The sequence below is a fragment of the Zalophus californianus genome, chromosome 14, assembly GCF_009762305.2.
Source record: "Zalophus californianus isolate mZalCal1 chromosome 14, mZalCal1.pri.v2, whole genome shotgun sequence".
In the NCBI taxonomy this organism is placed as follows: Eukaryota; Metazoa; Chordata; class Mammalia; order Carnivora; family Otariidae; genus Zalophus; species Zalophus californianus.
Genome location: NC_045608.1, coordinates 31,638,947 through 31,659,832, shown reverse-complemented (window position 1 = coordinate 31,659,832; position 20,886 = coordinate 31,638,947). Strand labels below are relative to the sequence as shown.

The 20,886-nt window shown below is 46.6% G+C and overlaps 2 protein-coding genes across 7 annotated transcripts in view; both read left to right on the top strand.

Annotated features, from left to right (window-relative positions):
* Positions 1 to 20,886, top strand: part of GNAL (G protein subunit alpha L) — a 141,819-nt gene that overhangs the window by 118,211 nt on the left and 2,722 nt on the right. For all 6 annotated transcript variants that reach the window (XM_027575345.2, XM_027575348.1, XM_027575349.1 and 3 more), the window contains 6 exons: positions 10,550 to 10,604; positions 11,804 to 11,877; positions 12,404 to 12,462; positions 12,771 to 12,891; positions 14,844 to 14,974; positions 17,757 to 17,824. In XM_027575345.2, the coding sequence (XP_027431146.1) occupies positions 10,550 to 10,604; positions 11,804 to 11,877; positions 12,404 to 12,462; positions 12,771 to 12,891; positions 14,844 to 14,974; positions 17,757 to 17,824 (508 nt within the window). The remainder of the gene's footprint in view (positions 1 to 10,549; positions 10,605 to 11,803; positions 11,878 to 12,403; positions 12,463 to 12,770; positions 12,892 to 14,843; positions 14,975 to 17,756; positions 17,825 to 20,886) is intronic.
* CHMP1B (charged multivesicular body protein 1B) lies at positions 2,520 to 5,866 on the top strand. Its single transcript, XM_027575354.2, has one exon. It carries the CDS (start codon positions 2,629 to 2,631, stop codon positions 3,226 to 3,228), a length of 600 nt encoding a protein of 199 aa, XP_027431155.1. The 5' UTR covers positions 2,520 to 2,628; the 3' UTR covers positions 3,229 to 5,866.

Sequence of the window (20,886 nt, the reverse complement as noted above, 5' to 3'; positions counted from 1 at the left end):
GGGATGGCTGGGGTATTGATAGAGGCAAGAAGAGAACAGGGCTTGAGGACTGCTACTCCTGAGCTCAGGGGGAGGAGAGGGAACACTGGCCAAAGGCGAGGTTGGCCTCTTCTGTGTTCCAGGCTGTCGTGATATCTGAAAATATGGCTTCTGGAACTCCACCCCAGCCGAGAGAGACTTGCCGTCCGTCAAAGACTGTAGCTTCAGGGCACGTTAATTGCTTTTATCACCTTACTTAGGTCACATGAACCTTTCAGTCAGTGCAATTCCTCAAACTTCTCAAAAGAACAGCTAAATCAGTCTTCTTTTAAGCCAAAGATGATTAGTCTTTAATTCTTGTTAACTGATTCGACTCCGCCTTGTTTTATTACCGGTCTTGCTGTATCCATAGAATATTTCTAACCCTTAGCAGATGTGTGGTCCCAGTCCAGTTGCCTAGCTCTCTGCGCTTCAGTTTCCTGACCAGTAAATCGGAGGTGTTAGTAGTATCCACCCCATAGGGTTTGTGAGGATGAGATGAGCTAATTCATGTAAAGTGCCTGGAACAATGCCTGGCACATCAGTTCTTAATAAATGTTCGTTGTCATCGTCCTCCTCATCTATCAGAGCTTCTCATGATTATATTCCAAAACCGCTCACCTAGTTAGTATTTGTCATTAGGGAAACTATGGAACATGTCAAGGAACCGCTTTGCTAACTGTGAGGAACCCAAAAGAAAGAGAGGGTGGGTTGGGGGGGCAAGCAGAATAAGAGATATAGGCCCTCTATCCCCACTTCAAACAGATTTCTTCCCTTTTATTTGCTGTTCATATTGTTTCTAGAAGTGTCTCATGTGAAGAAAGAGTTCTACTACTTGAGGGAAAAAAGTAATCTTGGCTATGCTGCTAACTAGGATAATTTTCCAGCTCCTCTCAACCACAATTCAATTCAACAAGGCTTTTTGGACTCAGTGCCTAATACGTGCAGAGAGATGTCTGGGTTCCTTAGGGGGAAAGGAATAAGGTTGTTCTCTGCCTCCACGTCGTTCATAATATCGTAGTTGCCCTAAACCCACAGGCCCTGAATCAGGAGTTATGCCCTGTGTGCTAAGGCAGAGATACAGAGTACAGAGACAGCACAGAGGAGGGGGCTCCTGGGAGGCTTCATGGAGAAGGTGGCTTTTGAGAAAGGGCAGGATCTCAATAGGCAGAGATGCATGGGGGGTAAGCCCAGGCGGCAGGGACAGTATACACAGAGGGAGGGGCATCGAGCATACCTCATTCTCCACACGCAAATGATCCTAGACTTTCGGGCTTCAGTCTGGTTTGACTGGCACATAGGGGAAGGAAAGGAAAGAAGGTGGGGACTCAGTATGTCTCCTAGAGAAGTTCAGCGTTTATGCCCAGGCTTTGGAGCAAATGAGTGATAGAATCAGCACTGTTTTTCGGAAGATGCATGTGACACCAGCACTCCTTTACTTTGTGGTTCAAGACTGTTGGCAAGTTACCACAGGAAAGGGATGGTAAGACGCCAGATTAAAATTCTCTCTGTTAAACAGAGTTAGCTCTCAGTATTCATTTTCAACCTAGCTCATTAGGACAGGTTGGGCCTTCTTATATTTTGTTAATTGCCTCTACCTGAAGAATCTTTCTAAAACAAAAAAACTACAGCACACATTGCTGCCATTTGAAAGCCTGAGTTTTGAAAGAGTATCATACGTAGTGACAGTTTTGATGTATGCCAGTGGGTGTGGGTCTCAGTACTTCACCATTCTCTGCCTGCATGATTTAAAATGACAGTGTAGCCTGTCAAACTTAAATGTGAGTGAAGTTCCTTGGATATTTATAAAACATCAAATAGATAGAATTGTGTCAGAAGATGGGCCCTTTTATTACTAAACCACAGAAGGATTTTTGGGTAGTTTCTGGCAACACATCTGTAAGCTGAACTTAAAGCTACAGCGTGAATATGGTGGTCCACAGTTGTGAAGGTGGTTTCACCCATTGCAGTAAAAGGATACCAGAATACTCCAAGCAAGTTAATGATGCAACTTCTGTTCTGTTTTGTCAATGAATTACTGATCCAGAGTTTCAGGTTCCCCTGAGAAAGTGGCAGTTACCCATGCAAATAAAGCAAGCATTAGTCTGCAAACCTAGTTGGCGGTTTGCCGGTTTTCAACCGTTTTACCAGATACCTTAAGGCCTCAACTCCAAGTTGGGAGTTGAGATTTTTTTTACGTGTAGCCTGCCTACTTCGATATATATATTCCCAGGGTTGCGTGGACACTAGTTTTTGTGAATTTACTAATGCTTAAATACTTGTAAAACAGCACGTAGAGAGGGAGCGCCATAATCTACACCTGCAGCGTCCAGCGCGACCCAGCCCGCGTCTGCGTGGTCCGGCCCGAGCCCCGCCTCCGGGGCCATCCCCGGGCCCTCTGGGTCCCACAGGACACCCCCCCAGCCCCGCCCCGCGTCCCGCAGGCCCCGCCCTGGCGCCGGGCTCTGACGTCACCGTCTGCGCCGCGCGCAGCAGAAACAGGAAGTGGGATCAAAACAAAGGAGCGGCGGCGGGGAGCGGACCTACGTCTTTCGCCCTTTGCCGAGCCCTTTTTGGCCCTGGCCACCGACCTTAGGGAGCCTTCCGACTATGTCCAACATGGAAAAACACCTGTTCAACCTAAAGTTCGCCGCCAAAGAACTCAGCAGGAGTGCCAAAAAATGCGACAAAGAGGAAAAGGCCGAAAAGGCCAAGATTAAAAAGGCCATTCAGAAGGGCAACATGGAAGTGGCGAGGATACACGCCGAAAATGCCATTCGCCAGAAGAACCAGGCGGTGAATTTCTTGAGAATGAGTGCACGGGTCGATGCGGTGGCTGCCAGAGTCCAGACGGCGGTGACGATGGGCAAGGTGAACAAGTCGATGGCCGGTGTGGTTAAGTCGATGGATGCGACGTTGAAGACTATGAATTTGGAGAAGATCTCTGCTTTGATGGACAAATTTGAGCACCAGTTTGAGACGCTGGACGTCCAGACGCAGCAAATGGAAGACACGATGAGCAGCACGACTACGCTGACCATTCCCCAGAACCAAGTGGATTTGCTGCTTCAGGAAATGGCAGACGAGGCTGGCCTAGACCTCAACATGGAGCTGCCGCAGGGGCAGACCGGCTCCGTGGGCACTAGCGTGGCTTCCGCCGAGCAGGATGAACTATCCCAGAGACTGGCCCGCCTGCGGGATCAGGTGTGACGACAGAACCCACTCTGAGGTTTCCTGGCCGTAGCCACCTTCTGAAATGCTCTGTGTATTAGATATTATACAGTAGAAACTGAACATGCCAGAATGCTGAAATGCTCTTTACTTAAGATGCTTCTACCTTTGGGTTTACAGTGCTCTCCAGATACACTAAGAAATTCCAGGCTTCCTCCATCTTAACTGGATTTTAAAGTTCCGTATAGCTTGTGATGTGTATTTTTATAGGTGCCTCTTAACAGAACTAGTTAATTTGGTGTGTATGAATCTTTCTCAAAAATTTGGTCAAAACTCTTGTTTCGTGTATTCAGTTTTCTGCCTGAATTTATCAAAATTGAACTTTTTTTAATTTAGTGTAATTGGTAATATCTAGAGTTGACAGGTGGTGCATAAAAATTAGAGAGAGGAGAATGATTACTTAGATTGATTACAGGACTATCAACACCTCATTCAACCTAACGGGATAGTGCTATTTCTGTGTATTTTTTTTTCTTTACCATCACATCCAGACTACTGTTCTATTGATCTGTTCTCATAACTTATACTAAAATTATGGTAGGGCATTCTGCATAATATTCTCTTACCGTTTATGTTCCACAAATTTTTTGTGTGGTAGTTACTCTTTTACAACTGGAAAAAAATGCCACTTAGTTTCATTTATTATAAGTAAAAACTGCTCATTTATATTTTCATTTACTAAAGAGTTTTTCAAAAGACACGGTTGAATTTGACAGTTTCAAATGAACATCTTGAACACATTTCTCGTTCTTTTCCTATTTCAACATTTTAATTAGACTTGTCATAAAGTATGTTAATTAGCATGGCAGTCATATTACTCTAACATTGCCAAAGAACTGTTGATTGGTTTGAGAAAACCCTGGGGTGGTGTGTTTGTAGGTTTTCTTTAATTGTTTATAACCAAAAATAGATATAAAATTAGAACTGCTTTTTGAGTTCTAATTATTTGCATTTATTATTTTCTTTTAAAGCAACAACCTGTTGAGAAAAACCTTAGAAATATAAGTTGGATGTTTTATTTAGCCATGCAGATAATTTAAATATACATGCAGCCAGCTGGACGTCTGGGAAGAGGGAAAGATGCAGAATGGGATAGCAGGCTTGACCCTCTTCAGGCTAGAGCCCATCTGTGCTGCCTTTTGTCTTTTCTGGAACAGCAGTATGTATTCTCTGGCTGCAAGGTAAAGCCTGTAGCCACCACTTTCTCATGGCCTCCAAACATGGAGAACAGCAATTTGCTTTTGCTTTGGCAAGTGTATTAATCTAAGTCAAATACTTAAGGACATTTGAAATTCCCCTTTTCCTTCACTGGTGGATTTCCCCATAAAAGAATTCCAGTGTTTCAGAAGATACTTAGAGGGACTCTTCCAAGCCCTTTGAAAGATTCATGACCAAATAGTCACCATTACATTTTCCATTATGAATGAGTGTGTTAAAAAAAAAAAAAAACAGGTATATGCAGATGAGGACTGACCCTCATATTTAAGTGTCTTTATATCTGACTGGATATTGTTCCGAAGTCTTCCATAAGAGACACCTGTCGATTGTCTGCCCTGTATCTTCTTTTTAGAACTCTCCCCTTTTGGTGTCTCTTCTCATCCACATGGTTGCACAGAAGCAGCTGTGTGAGTATAGCATGAGTCGTAACCCCTCTTTAGACTGGAAAAAATAATTAAAAACAAAATATAGCTAGTGTCAAATCCTTTGGTAAATTAAAGACCCTTTTATAGTACAAATATTCCCAACAAAATTAATATATTTTGTGAAATTAAACAATGCTTGTATATGCTTGAACTTTCTTAAAATATGTTCATTTCAAACTATATGAATGTACATTTTTATGAACCATAAATATTTTCAAAAGCATACCAGGCCCATGAATTATTTCCTCACTTTTGCAGTTGATGAAATGCTGAAATGTAAGCCACAGAAGTTTGTCAAATAAATCATTTTAAACTGCATGATACTGCATGTGAGTGTGCATCCTGTTTAAAAAAACTATTTAAAAAAAAGAATTCAGAGGTAGATTTGGTTCAGAAAGCGTGGTATTTTTCCAAACCTCCCCTTACCACCTTAATTTCTGTTTTGCTAACATGGAATGTCCATGTATATTTCAAGAAACCCTAGCTATTACTTCTTTACTATAATAGTTTCTTCATAGCAACCAGATTCTTCCTCATCTTGAAACTAACCTGGGCTAATGATAGATAAAATTTGTAAAAGGCTCAAACTCAAACATACCAAGGATATAGTTAATCTTCCATACAGCTACTGGTACCATTTTTACTCTTATTTCTCCTTTTGTATTTTCTGCCTTCACATGCACAGTTTTAATACGGATTTGGAATATACTTTTATGAACTATTTAGTTTATTTCAGTTCAGATGATACCTGTGCAATTGGAAAAGTCTTATTACTAAAGCAGTTTCTTCTGGAAGTGATAATGCATATGTGTGCCCTTCAGACGGAGGCATGCTATGAGTCTTGTACATCGCGTGCCTATCCTGTGTCCTTAAGAGCCACCTAAAAGAAGCACCAGTCTGTTAACCTTATTAACTGAACATAGTCTCAAGTTAGCCAAACAAATCTCACATCATAAAGCAGAAGTGAGGGACCTTGGGTTCTAGATGCATCCTTTGTAATATGCACACCATTCTTTAGGAGGCATTTCTGTAGCCAAAATCCAAAGCTCAAGACCTTCAATACTATTGGCAAAAAGCTACAAGCCGGTGGACATTGAATAAACTGATGAATAGCCACTTGTAATTTTTTTTTTTTTAATCAACTGATGCACTAGTAAAATACCCACCTGGTTTACCCTAGGTTTGTTTTTTTATGACTAGATGGTAAAACGATGTCTGTCTTGGTCACAGTTACTGGGCCTGGTGTGGTACCTAGCTCAGTTTGCTCCTGATCACGTCCCCGGTGTGAATGCATAGCTCCCTTGGGGCTCTCACCTGTGATCATGCCTAGAGCTCTCTAATGACAACGTACACAGTGAGTAAAGGGGGTGCATTTGGGCACTCAGCCAAAGCCCTGTTGTGTCTCCTCAGAAGCACTGTGTCCTTTTCCTTCAGAGCATTTCCCCAAATTGGAATGTTCGCTCTTGCTCTTCAGGGTTTATACATCCTCCCTCCCTCTTGAATAGTAGCAGGACAAACAATTCAGCAGTTTTTATTCAGAATGACTGAATACAGTAAAAGATTTAGACTAAAGTATATCAGATGTTGGCTATCTGGGGCTTCTTTCTAGAGAGAAAAAAAAAACACACTTCTGCCTTAAACAGTGCTCAGTACAGTTACGTAGATAAACCATACGCGTAAAGAGAAAAACAGTCATGAATGTATACAAATGTTACAGAGTCATCAAGATGAACACTTAAGATTAGTGCACTTGATACACCTGACGTGTTTTATACCTTGACTTCTAAAAAGGGAGTAAGTCACAGTATAAGGGAGTAGCCCATGCTAATCAAATCATGAACGTTAACTACACGGAGAATGGAGTCAGTGCCCGTAGTGGTTAGAACTGGCTTCTTGCGGGAGGTAAGAGTTGAATCTGGGGCTTCAAAGAAAAGAAGTGGGAATTACACGAAGGTAGGAGAGGCCCAAAGCCATATGGGGATTTGAAAGGAGTGGAGGGTTTGTTCGATGTCAAGACGTCAAAAAGAGTGAAGAGGTTGGACAGATTGGGAAGGGCTTGGAGGCCAGGTTGAAAATGTGAACTTTACCCTGAGGAAGGAAGCAGGAGCATGAACATTGGAAAACTGTATAATCCCAGTGAAGCAAGACAGAGCCTAGAGCAGGGTGGCAGGAAAAATGGAGAGGAAAGGTGTTCCGCAAACTTTGACATGCACAGGGGTCACTGAGTCCCCGGGGGTACTGCGGGTCAGAAGCACCAGGGGATATGGCTCAGCTGCAAATCCTCATCCCCAAGGTCTGCAGGTGCTGCTCCTGGTCTGAGGACCCCCCTTGTAAGCGGTACGGATCTTAACCTGCCGTGCGTCAGAACTGCCTGGTACCTTGTCACTGGGTGCGTAATATTTTTCTCCTCCACAGTTTTATATCATGTACATTAGCACAGGAAGTAAATTTCAGTAACACACTGAGAGAGGTTTCTTACTAACCTTTGACAGTTCCAGCTTGCTACATTTTCACAAATAAAACAATTACGGATACTTTTTAATTATATTTAGTTGGTGCTTTTTCTCAGATCTCATCGTTTAAAGGTATTTAACAGAAATGTTTTTCATCTTTTCATGATCCTTTCTCCCTCCTCATGACCAACTGCATGGTCACAAGAACACTGTGACTTTTGAGTCATTTTAGTGGGATAGCAGACAGCAGATGAGAAATAAACAATGAACTGCTATTTTGTGCCAGTGTCAAGCAGAAGGGGGATCTAAATGACAAGAATGAAAATGTTTCTGCAAACATGAATATCCTCAGCTGTAGCAGGAAGTAATGGGAAAAAAATCAAAGTAAATTGCTTTTTAACTACTCTTTTGTAGAGTCCATATCACTATCGTGACTTTTTTTAAGTATAGTTTGGTACTGTCTTGCAACTCTGTAAAGTGAGTGAACCGTCTCCAAGGTTGATTCTTAAATCTGATTAATTTTTCCACTAAAAAGGCAGTAGCATATTTAAGAAGACAATTTTACTAACCCTTTAAAATGTAGTCTTACTAAATTTTGTGTATGATTTAGAAGACCCTTTTAAAACTCATCTCTCTATAGAGACTATCTTAGGAGCTCCAATTTGAAGCACTTCTAAAACATGCTGGAAAATACACTGATTGAACCAAAGACTAAGGCAAAAGGCTGGCAGAAATCTACTACTATAGATTTCTCTTTCATTCCTTTATGCCTTAGAGGGTCTTTCAAAGAACTGGGGGACACATTCACATTCGGGGGAGGGATTTTCACATTTTATTTTCATTGCACAAATTTGAAATGCATGAACTCACAATACCATTCAGCATCAGGAACGATGCAGAAGGGACTCTTGGAAATGTTCATTGATGCCTCTCGGATCTCACTTAGATCGTTAACTATCAGAGCTGGAAGGAACTTCGAATATCCATCCTGGAGATTAGGGATGGGTACAAACTTGACATCTTTGCCTTTGTCATTAGCATCTCTGAACCGCTTATTTTTAATAGCGTTCTGTAAGGTACTCCCACAGCTTCCTTTGGAAGGCAGTCTTTAATCACATCTATCAAGAACTTTTGATGTATTTTTTTAACCACATTTCATTGTTTCTACTTATACTAGTTATTACCATCTGAATCAATTCACCCACCTACCTCCACCCTGTTTGCATCCTGTTTGAAATTGGTTGCTTCCTAAACTCTAACTATAGCCAAAGGCTCCATATTTAGTTTAATTTTCTAGCCCCTTTATTCGGAGATGATTGGTTTCTGTATCACATGTTCAGTATTATATGTCTCCTGCCAAGAGGACAGACCATCTCTGTAATCAATTAGTGTAGGCCAGTGTGAGGGAGGCAGCTCGTCTTCCCACCAGACCCACCTGGTTGTCTGGGCTACAAACCAGAGCCCCCTTTCCAGGAGCTGAAAACTCCGTCACAGAGTGAGTTTCTGCCCTTTCCCTGCTAGATGGTCAGGAACTCATTGTGTACTTTGGAGGTGCTCTCCACTCTGCCAAATTCAAGGCCAGCAGGGACTGAGCCAAACGACACTATGGCTCTCAAACCAGGCCTCAAGCAAGCCCGGCCTCCAACGTTTCCCCAGCTCCCAAGGGGCCCCCTCCTGTGGCTCTCGCAGGGTTGTCTGCACTCTGTCCAAACTCCTCCCCCTCGGGAACTAGCTCTGCCCCCAGCCAATTCACCCACCTTCTGGTAGGCACATGGCAGCACCTCCCGGGGCTCGCGGTCCCCACTCCAGAGAGGCCCCAGGCGGATCACGGCCCCTTTGGCTTCTCTGCAACCTTGCCACCAGCCCCTAGTTCTGCAGTCCTCCAGGAGCTGATGACTCTGACAACGCCCATGGCAGGCGGTGCCGCCACAGACCCTCCCACCACCACCATACCTGACATGACCTCATTCCTGATGCTGTCCTCCTGCACTTCCGGTCTCTGACAGGAAATCCCTACCGCCAGTCGACCCACTCTCGCCCCTTCCAACAGTCGGCTTTTGGCCGAGGCCAGGGCTGCCTCTGTTGCAGCTCTAAGGGAAGCCTTGGGTGTGGAGCTGCTGGCCCTTGTGCACAAGGGTGCCTGGGCAAAGGGCCGCCAAAATGTCGCCCCAGCACCAGGCCACCATCCTGCACCACTGGGAGCTATCTCTAGCTCCCCAGGAGGAAGGAGATACAATGGCCAAGGGAATTAAGTGATCTTAATGTGTCTTTGGCCTCCCTCTTGCCCATGCTGGAAGCATCTCTCAGGCCTGCCGTGCAGGCTGGCAGAGGGAGCGTGTGGAGATGGGGGTGGGGGGTGACACCTGTCCTGCACTGTGCAAATGCCCACAAGCATTAGACCATTCGAGGAAGGCCTAATGCTCTATCACTTTACTTCAGTAAAGGAACCCAAACCATGCTGAGTTGGACAGGCAAGGAAGTCGGCCGTGTCCCTTTAGTCTGGGGCACGTTCACCCTCCCTGGAGCTGGAGCCTCACCCACAGCCGGGAGACCAGGGGCCACTCAAACCCCTCCTTCCCCTACATGTTCTCCTTCCCTTTGAAGCCCCTGCTGCCCCCTCTGTCTCCAGAAGGATTCCTTGCTCAGCAGCTAACCAGTCTCCATGTCTTCCTGTGTCTTGACAGTCTCCATGGTGTCCATTATGGGCTGGGCCTCTCAGCCACCTGCTCACTTACCTCTTTCAGCTGCTGGTGGAGGAAGGGAGCAGACGTTCATTCATCGAACAAAGATGCGGGGACCAGGCCTGTACTAGGTGCTGGGGATACCTGGACCAGCAAGACTGAGACACGCCCTGTGGGTCTTGCATTTTGGAGGAAGAAATAGATAATAAATGTAAAACAAATAAATGGGAATCGTGTCAGGCTGTGGTAGATGCCACGTAGAAAAATAAAGCAAGGTTGGCGTGGAAATTTTAGCTAATATGGGCAGGCGGCCTCTCTCTCTGAGGAGGGGGAGCATGTGCCCATGGGGCCCCTCGCATCCACGTCTTCTTCCACGTGCAGATACAACGTGATTTTTTTTCCCTTCACTCCCCCACCTGCCCCTGCCCTCCCGTGCCTCTGTGACTGTCCCATCCCCTAGACCCACTGCCCAGGAGAAAGCCACCCAAGAACACTTCTGAGCATGTGCTGGCTTTCTTTTCAGCTTCCTGGAGAGAATTGACAGTGTCAGTTTGGTGGACTACACACCCACAGACCAGGTATGTGAAGCTGGAGCCCGCAGTCACCTGCTTGAACTTGGCGAGATTAGAGGAACTGTCAGTATTATTCACTGATGGTTTGTAAATGGATTAAGGGGCGAAATCCATAAAACAGCTACTTCCTGCAATTGTGTCCACTGTCCCTGCATGTGCACAGGGTATATTTACCATACCCTGTGATTTGGCGCCTGACTTAGCTCTCTAAAATTTACTAGATTTCTAACCTGCCAATATCGAAACAATTTTATCTGTGGGATAGCAGCGTGCAATTCCCATTTCTCTTGGAGCTGTCCACAGCAAGCTCAACCTTTGCTTCTCCAGCTTCGTCCACTCTGCCCATTCTACTTTGGGCCCTGGGCTGGGTCACGTATACAGGCACACTCTCCAGGTGCGACTCAGAGTGTGGTCTTTGGGTTAAGCTGGATGAAAGTGCCCCACTGCCCATTTGTAAGTAGCAGGGAGGGAGCTTCCGTGCCCCCTGGAACCTTTGGCCATCAGGCAACTACAGAGACTCTGATCACTCTGAATTGCTCAGCTTAGGAGCCCCCCAGATACCTCAGGAGCTAGTGAACTCCAAGGAAGCTGGGGGGGCTCTGTTCGAACTGCCCCTCTGAGACTCCCCCAGTGTCTGTGTCCCCTGGAGGGCCTTGGCTGTGGGCCCTTCCTGGCGGCTCTCTTCTCTGCCTCCCTTCCCCTTCTCTTCTCTCCCCTCCCCTGGAGGCCTGAGCTCCTCTCTCCCCTGAAATCCACAACTCCGTGAGGCTGACCCCAAGAGCTCAAAATTACCCGACAGAGCAATCAAGCCTTTGATTTCTCACCCATCGGTGTGCACCCGCAGCAGGTGGCTCTCCAGGAAGGCGCAGCAGCAGAGCGCCACCAGGACCCCGTGTCAGCTGCACCTGTGACAGGATGCCCTGGGACCCCCACAGAAGTGATTAAAAAAAAAAAATCCTAAAGAAAATAAAAGCACAGCTATTAAGTCTCTAAGACCAAACCAGCACATTAATTGTGACTTTCTGCTTGGTGGGGGCGGCAGGGGGTGGGAGCAGAGCGTTTGTCTGACTTTTTAAGTATCATTGTCTCTCTCACAGTTGGAAGAAATGGTTATTTGAAAAACTTGGTTACTGTGGTTGCAGTTGCGTTCAGGGCTTTCCTTCTGAAGAACAGTGATGCCACTTGGTTTGTCTTCTTGTTCTCAGGATCTTCTCAGATGCAGGGTCCTGACATCAGGGATTTTCGAGACCCGATTCCAAGTGGACAAAGTAAACTTTCAGTAAGTGGTTGAGAGCAAGCCTGCCGGAGATGGGGGGCCGGACGCCCCCCTGGCTGCCTGCTGGGGCCTAATGGGCTCAGGGAGTCCGGCCTTCCTGCCATGGGCTGGGCCCTGGGGCTTCAGTCATCCCAACTGTGCCTCACTACCCTTCTGGATAGGTCCATACAGACTCTGTGGCCCTAAAGGGCATGCAGTTAAGTGTAGGGCAGGGAGGAAGGTGGGAGCCAGGGCCACCTGAGTAGGTGAAGACTATCCAGAGCAGCTGTCCAGGCAGGGGGATGCCCCCTGAGGGCTGCCCTGAGCGGAGGGGCCTGAGCCGGCTTGGTCACTGCACGGTGAGGCCTGTGATCCCAAGAAACAACGGGGTGTGGACTCCCGGGCCCGGCAATGGTGCAGAACCTCAGAGCGTGCGGAGCCGTTTGCCGAGGCCACACAGGGAGCAGTGCCACGGGCCCGGAGCCACGGCAGAGGAGGGACACAGAGGGAGTCTCGCCTCAAATGATCATGCCCTGATGTTCCTCCACAGCATGTTTGACGTCGGCGGCCAGAGGGACGAGAGAAGAAAATGGATCCAGTGCTTTAACGGTGATTGCTATGCTTTCTCAAGAATAGGGATGAATTCTCACACTCACTCCTGCTACTGTGCTTCAGTAGCTTTGAATTAGACCATCCATTACGTGCCTTAAATGTGAATCTCATCAGGAATCAAGGCATCCCAGCTTTACATTTAACATTGGCTCATGGGGTACATTACTGAAACACACAGTGCCTCTTTAAGTCATTCTCATAATCCCGGGGTGAAAATGAGTAGCAGTTGGATGTGGACCTTATTACCACGCAGTGGCTCTCTGTCTAACGGAGGCGCTTCTCTTTGTCTCTCTTCTCCCATGAAGACGTCACGGCTATCATTTATGTCGCCGCCTGCAGCAGCTACAACATGGTGATTCGGGAGGATAACAACACCAACAGGCTCAGAGAGTCCCTGGACCTCTTCGAAAGCATCTGGAACAACAGGTGATAAAAATAAGAAATTCGGGGGGTGCCTGAGTGGCTCAGTCAGTTAAGCCTCTGCCTTCGGCTTAGGTCATGATCCCAGGGTCCTGGGATCGAGCCCCGCATCGGGCTCCCTGCTCAGCGGGAAGCCTGCTTCTCCCTCTCCCGCTCCCCCTGCTTGTGTTCCCTCTCTCGCTGTGTCTCTCTCTGTCAAATAAATAAAATCTAAAAAAAAAAGAAAGAAAGAAGGAAATTCAGTTGCACCTCTGGAAATTGCAAATTTTCTTTCATGAAAAATACCACTCAGCTCACTTTCATTATTATTCTCCAGATATATTTTCTTTCCATGCTGATAAATCCAGAACCGTCAGCAGGATCTTTTTTGGTCCATCTCATGTACAGACACACTTAATATGGGGAGTATTCTTTGATGACACTCTGACAGTGCTTTGTCAAGAAAATTCAAATACCTGTTTTGAAAGCTCAAGATTATAGCTAGAGTTCAAAACTGGTTTGGTTTGGTTTTTGAAACTTAGAAAGTACCATCCACAAATAACTAGATAATCTCTAGAAGATCCCTTACAGGTCAAAATCACAGCATAATCATGTTTGAAACTGCTACTGTTGCAAAGGGTGATTATTTTAGAAAGGAATACCCACCAAACGCACACATACACAATACACACATAGATATTAAAAATCAAAGTATCTTCTGAACTATTTAAGAAGAAATATCACCAAGGAGGACAGGAAGCATTAAGCTGAACTTGCAAAACATTTGGTTTATCAGAGAAGTTTTTCTCTATCAAAAGTGTTCAGCAACTGTTCTCAGTGGAACAGTATTAAGACAACGAGAAAGAAAAAGAGTCAGGAAATACTGGATATACGGAAGAACACTTTGGAGTCATTAAAAATTTTTATATATATAAATATATATATGTTATATATAATATTTACACATATTATATATATTTATATATGTATGTAAACACACACAGTCACATGAGAAAATGACCACAATATTGTTAAATGAAAAAGCAGATTTAAAAACACCATGATCTTGTTTTTATAACTATGTCTGAGGATGGGAAAAAACCTGGAAGTAAAAACATAACAGTGCTAATAGTTGCCTCTAATAGTAATTACATTTGATTTTTTCTATGATTAATTTTTCTATAATTAAAAAATCATTTTTACCAGGATTGGCTATTTTATAACAAGGAACAGTAAAGCTATTTCCATTTGGAGGAAGAATGGATTGTTTCTACTTCATAGTAAGATTCCTGTACACTAATCATCAGCCTGATTCCTTTGAAATAATAGAATTTACAAAGGCTTTGCTCATGCACATACTGAGTTCATCTTAAGCCCGTGCTCTGTGTCTGTTTAATAAAACAGAGAGAACCTTCCCCATCCTTCACCGTCACTGTACCTGAGCCCCTCCCCTTAGCTTGTCCAGTGCCGTGGCCTTGACCAAAGTCTTAACATCCTGCTCCACCTCTGGAGAACCTCAGCCTGCTCAGACTCAGCACAGGAAGAGCCAAACCAGCTACAAATTACATTCTGTGTGATCAGCTAATGACTCATGTGTTTTGTTCTTGTTACTGACGCTCTAACGTCTGGTTTTCCCACCCTTTATTAATAAACTGCAGCGCAAAAATGCAGGTGTATTTATTCCATAAATAAACCTTAGCTTTGGTGCCAAGAAATTTACATTCCCAGGAAAGATGAATTCGAAAATACTGAACTGCTAAATCAACTATCTCTATTTATTTTTTATAAGGTTTACTTATAAGAACGTCTTACTTGCAGCTGGAGCAGGGGTCCACGAGATTTGGTGTATCACATAATTCTAAATCCTGTACATTTCAGGAAGATGGCAGTGTTGTTCTTTTTCAGCAAGTAACTCCTACGTTACAGGTACTTTCACGTACTAGTGGATGTGAACTTGGTACGTTTATTTCTCTTTTCAGGTGGTTACGGACCATTTCTATCATCTTGTTCTTGAACAAACAGGATATGCTGGCAGAAAAAGTCTTGGCAGGGAAATCAAAAATTGAAGATTATTTCCCAGAGTATGCAAATTATACTGTTCCTGAAGATGGTAAGATTTCAAAACTAGTTTTTCCTAAGGAAAAGGATTGATTGCTTTTTTTAAATAGCCCTGTTACTATAGTTCAAACAGTTCTGACGATTTTTAGGGAATTCCAACTAATTTGAATCAATCCTCTGGACTACTGCCCCACCTTAAAGTACGAGCATATTAAAATGTCTTATTTCGGATTCCATGTGTAAGAATGTCAAGGTTTGACTTCAAACTGTTTAGGAGAAGACAGGGCACTTTTGGGTGTCATTGGCTGAATTAAGTTCTGTCTCTTGGTGCCTTGGTTGGGTCTGTCATGAACTGGGCACTGTGTCAGCCGACCTTGACTCTCACTGTAACCCTAGAAATGACCCTTTCTGTTATTTGCCTGTTTTCCTGTGGAAAGTGAGCTGAGAGAGGTAGTCAGTTGTTCAAAGTCACTCAGGTAGAGCCTGCCAGGACAGGTAGCCTCTGAACCTTCATGCCCAAGCCCACGCTTTCAGCCACCACATCCACCTCTCTTGTCCCCAGCGATGACTTTGGCCACCACCAGGGTGGCCAACCACCTGCAGGGTTCAGGCACTGGGTGGGGGCCTCTCAGTGCTAAATTCCAGAAGACCCCACCCCGGGCAGACCCCGGTTCCCACTGCTGCTCCTCAGTTCTCATAGAAGGGATTTATTTGCGTGAAATGATACCACTTCTTAAAATTTGAACCCCCAGCTAGATAAAGCAGAATGAAAGGGACTTTCCTAGAAACTCAGGGAAACTCAGGTAAGAAGTGGTTCATGGTGATCCTCGGGCTAACCTCGGCCAGCCTGGTGGCCAGTCACCTAACTACGAGAAGTCAGCAGAGCTGGCGCTGCCCTCTCATCCCTGGACTATGGCGGCCGGCCAACCGGGCCTTCTTTCTTCTCCCGGTAGCCAGGCCCCCAGTGCCCCGCACCGTGGACAGTCAACACTCAGGCGTCCACTGTGCTCTTCCTTCTTTCCGTCCTCTCTGTCTTGGTCCTGGCCTCTTCTCAGCTCTGGATCTGGTCAAGACAACGTCCTGCCCAGACTCCCTTACTCTGCTCATTCAACTTTCCAGAACATTCTCTGAATTTCTGCCAAATTCTTTCTGAAACACAGCCACAATCCTACTTATGATCCCTACCAACACGGACTTAATCTCACCACAAGCTGAGACCAAACCTGGCCTGCCCAGGGAATATTACAAGCTAGGTTCCCCACCACAACCCTCCGTGGATCCTGTGCTCCGCCCACACACACATTCAGTGGATCCTGTTCTTCTACCCCCATCCTCAGTGGATGCTATGCTCCTCCCACACACACCCTCCGTGGATCCTGTGCTTCTCCCCCACACACATTCAGTGGATCCTGTGCTCCCCCCACACACACATTCAGTGGATCCTGTGCTCCCCCCACACACACATTCAGTGGATCCTGTGCTCCTCCCACACACATCCTCCGTGGATCCTGTGCTTACCCCCAACACACATTCAGTGGATCCTGTTCTTCTACCCCTATCCTCAGTGGATCCTGGGCTCCCCCCACACACACATTCAGTGGATCCTGTTCTACCCCCATCCTCAGTGGATCCTGTGCTCCTTCCGCACACACCCTCCGTGGATCCTGTGCTCTTGCCACACACACATTCAGTGGATCCTGTGCTCCCCCCACACACACCCTCCGTGGATCCTGGGCTCCTCCCACACATACCCTCCGTGGATCCTGGGCTCCTCCCACACACACGTTCAGTGGATCCTGTGATCCTCCCACAGACACCCCTCCGTGGATCCTGGGTGCCTCCCACACACACCCTGCGTGGAACCTGGGCTCCCCCCACACACACCCTCCGTGGGTCCTGGGTTCCCCCCTACACACCCTCCGTGGCTCCTGGGCTCCCCACACACACACACACCCTCCGTGGGTCCTGGGCTCCCCCCCACACACCCTCCGTGGGTCCCGGGCTCCCCCCCCACACACACCCTCCGTGGGTCCTGGGCTCCCCCCACACACACCCTCCGTGGATCCTGGGCTCCCCACACACACACCCTCCGTGGATCCTGGGCTCTTCTCCCTGCCCCCTCCTTCCTCCCCTCTGCACTGAGCCCACACAGGCACCTGCCAGGGCCAAGCATGGCAGGTGTGCCCGTCAAGCCTGATTCATCACCTGCAGCGCTCCCCATCACCTGCTCTGCGTGAGTAATGATATAATCATAGTCGTTACAACAGAGAAGGAAGAGAATAATGAGCACATGCAGAGAGGCCTAGATTTTAGGAAAGTAGATTTCAGGGGTCACAGAAGTCATTGACTGATCCCCTGAACTTAGAATCTGCGAGGCAGAATCAGGTCACTACAGTTGATTTCAAAGAAGGGCTCCAAATGCCTGAGTCGGTGGTAGGAACAGCGAACTGGGAGGTCTTCCCTAGAACAAGGCTAAGGAAGGAGAATGCAGACCAGATGAGCACAGCCACTGCTGAAGCCACAGCCTCTAGAACCTTCTCTCTCACCAGAGCTCGGAAGGGGAAGGCAGCTGCGGGGTTGGTCAGTGTTCAGAGACATGCTTTCGTTTTACTTGAATGGGAGTCATCCCCCACCGCCAAAAACAAAAACAAAACTTTTATCAGAGCTAAATGAGAAATAAAGTTCCATTTTAGCTTTTGGCCTTGCTGCAAGCGTCGTCCAATGCCATGAGTGTGCAGGAGCCCAGCTTTGTAATTCCTCTTCTGTTTTCCGTAGAGTTGTATCTTTGTTTCACACTATTTAAACTAAACGACTAATACTTGCTGTTTTTACAGCAACACCAGATGCAGGAGAAGATCCCAAAGTGACGCGGGCTAAGTTCTTTATCCGAGACCTGTTTTTGGTAAGCAGTTTGCATCTTTGTTTTCTTACCACCTTAGAGTGATATTGTTCTCTACAATGTATATATTACTTACCCTTTCATGATCTCATTTAATCTCCCCCTGAATTATGAGAGATGAGGGAAAATGTCGCTTCCTTTCCCCACTGAGCATACCGAGGTTCAGAGAGTTTGGACTTCTCACCTCAGGTCACACAGCTTCCAAGCAAGAACAGGGAGCATAGCACTTTTCCTACTGTGCCCAAGGCCCCAGGGAATGGCACTGAGACGAGCCAGACTGTGTTCACTTGTATTTTCCAAAAGGAAAGAGACCTTTGACAGACCTCTCCCTTCATTCACCCCCAAAAGGCCAATTCAGACCTTCAGATAAATTCAGATATCTGTTTTTCTCTTTTTTTTTTTTACTTTTAATATTGAGATGATTTCAAACTTACATAAAAAGTAAAAGACTTATACAATTAACTCGAGATACTCTTCACCCAAAGTGACCAGTTGGTAAAATTTTGTCACATTTGCTTTATCTATCCGTCCATCCATCCATACATAGTCTCTTGAATAACCTGCAGTGTGTAGCTACCTGTGAGGTTTTACTAGCTTGAAACTAGTAGGTGCCACAATACCAAGAACATTTTCCCAGCAGTGCCCGACAGCACTGGACACATGGACAGTGTGCTTCCAGAAAGGTGGGGGTCAGCCTAGTCTGCAGTGGGGATGGTCCACAGCATGCCTGGCATTTCCGTGGGGATCGGGTACCAGCCTGACTCCTCAGGGGAGCCTTTTTCTCTACCCTCTTCCCACAACGGCCCCTGTTGTCTCCTGAATCCTATACTGAGTGAGAAAGTAAAAAGGAGAAGAAAATCAAGTCCCCAAAGTAAGTTCTGACCAACAGTGTTTCCCCCAACTTTAACAGGTGGCACGGGGAAGGGCCCTACAGTGAGGAAGTCCGGGAAATACTGTGTAAATCAAGTGAGACAGGTTTCTCTGTTGTCAGACTGTCCGGAACGTTTGCTGTGCTGCTATGCATGCCCAATCTCTTCAGTAAGGTAGATTGATTAGTTTGTAGCATACCGCAGGCTCCCTTTTTGAGGAGCATCTTGCAAGACCATAAATAGAAAAACACATAGTGTTCCATAAAATGCTGTTCTAATGAGAACTGAGAGTTAACTAAGTGTGCCCGTTAGGCATTTAAAGATTAGAAACAGAGCTACCCCCTCCCAAAATGAATGGCCTTGCCCCCACCATTCGGACGTTGGGCAGAAATCTTTTATTCTCTAACAGTGGACTCAATCTGGCTTGCATGCAGTTTGCAAGTCAGGGAAATAAAAGCCTAGGGGTTCCTGACTTAAGTTTTTTATGGTGGAATTTGCCTGGGTCAGTGAGTCGTCTGGAGTCACGTTGGAACCCCTGACCCCAGACTGAGAAGGCAGCAGGGCAGGCTGCAGACATGGTCAGTGCTGAGTCTGGACAGGAGCAAATGTGGGCAAAACAATAACTTCGATGATAGAAGGCTCCGAGACAGGGTGGGGAATAAAGGCTGTACATGGAGAGGGAGAGGTATGTGGCGGGGGCGGGGGGCGGCTGGCGTTGAGGAGGGAAAGGTGGACTTGGGCAGAGAAGGGGGAAGGCATAATGAGAAGAGCCCCTCGGTGAGAAAGGGCCACACACTGTGGGAGCATTCTCCTTACATGTCCTCACATGCGGAGGGCACTGGCCACCAGGAGGTTTGTCCCAGTCAGGGTCACTTCCTCCTACAACGGGGAGGCCCAAGTCATCCCCAGAGCAGGAGGACCTCAGAACGGAGGGAGGGCCAGGTGGTCAGCCCCCAGTATTCCCCTCGTCACCCGCAGGCAGCCCTGTCGCCTCAGACTGGAAACCACCCGCAAGCCCACGCCCAGACCTGGGCCAGGGGGCCCTCCGGGGCAGGCATCCCCCCAAACCTTTTAGAGCAGAAGGTTTCAAAGGCAGAGCATGAGGTCGGCACCCTGGGTCTTGATGCTCTGGCATCTGGTAGAAGCCTGTATATTTTAACTGGGCTTCTCATCCTGGTATTTTATGAACTCCCCTGTTTTCTTTTACCTTGAACATCATCTCCTTAAGAAAGAGCCTCAGAAGTGAGGCTCAGTTGAGCCAGTCAAGCAGAGTCTGGAATGGCCCAGCTTTCCTCGACAAGCTTATTTCTGTCATTTAAAATGAAAATGTTTAGAAATGTTAGAAAATGTTTAGTGTGTTTAGAGATAAGCAAACTGCGGCACCCTCTGTAATGGCTCTGCCTTATGTTCGTGTTGCTCCAGGCCAGGACACACCGGTCCCATCAGTACAGAAGGAAGCCTGTTCCTCACTCACCCACTGCGCACTCCCTCCCCGGGTGCCGGTCCCTCCCCCGAGCGCTGTAGGGCTCCAGCTACCTAACCCACACGTTTCAGTGTCCATCAGTCTTGTAAAAGTTGTAATTGCTCAAGAGAAGCCTGACTATTGCTTAAAATAAGTCCGTCCTCCTCCCGGGAGGACTCTCATACCCTGAAGAACATCTTTAGACAGCACGGCAGGGGGTCTCGGTTTTTCTCCAACAGCTGATTCCCCAGATGCTTTGCAGGAAGAGGGGTGGGGGGGGGCAAGGAGGACGTGCAGGGATCCCTGTGGGCACCTATGAGGAAACCTCCACGTGACCTCTGCATTCGCCAGCTGGGGCGGCCATAACAAAGCACCACACACCGGGGGCTTACCCAGCCTTCATTTCCTGACACTTCTGGAGGCTAGAAGTTGAGATCAGGGTGTCAACAGGGTTGGTTTCTCCTGAGGCCTCTCTCCTTGGCTTGTAGATGTTCACCTTCTCGTTGTGTCTTCACATGGTGTCTCCACATGGCCTTTCCTCTGTGTGTGTCCCAATGTCCTCTCTTCCTCTGAGGACACCCTAATCTTACGGGATTAGGGCCCGCCCACATGACCACATTTTAACTTAAACTACGTCTTTAAAAAGAGATCCTGTCTCCAAATAGTCACACTCAGAGGTGCTAAGGGTTGGATTCCAACATATGAATTGGTGTGGGGAGGACACAATTCAGCCC

What these genes read in the sequence shown, in the direction of transcription:
- CHMP1B (XM_027575354.2), top strand. Translation starts at nt 2,629, where the DNA reads ATGTCCAACATGGAAAAACACCTGTTCAACCTAAAGTTCGCCGCCAAA.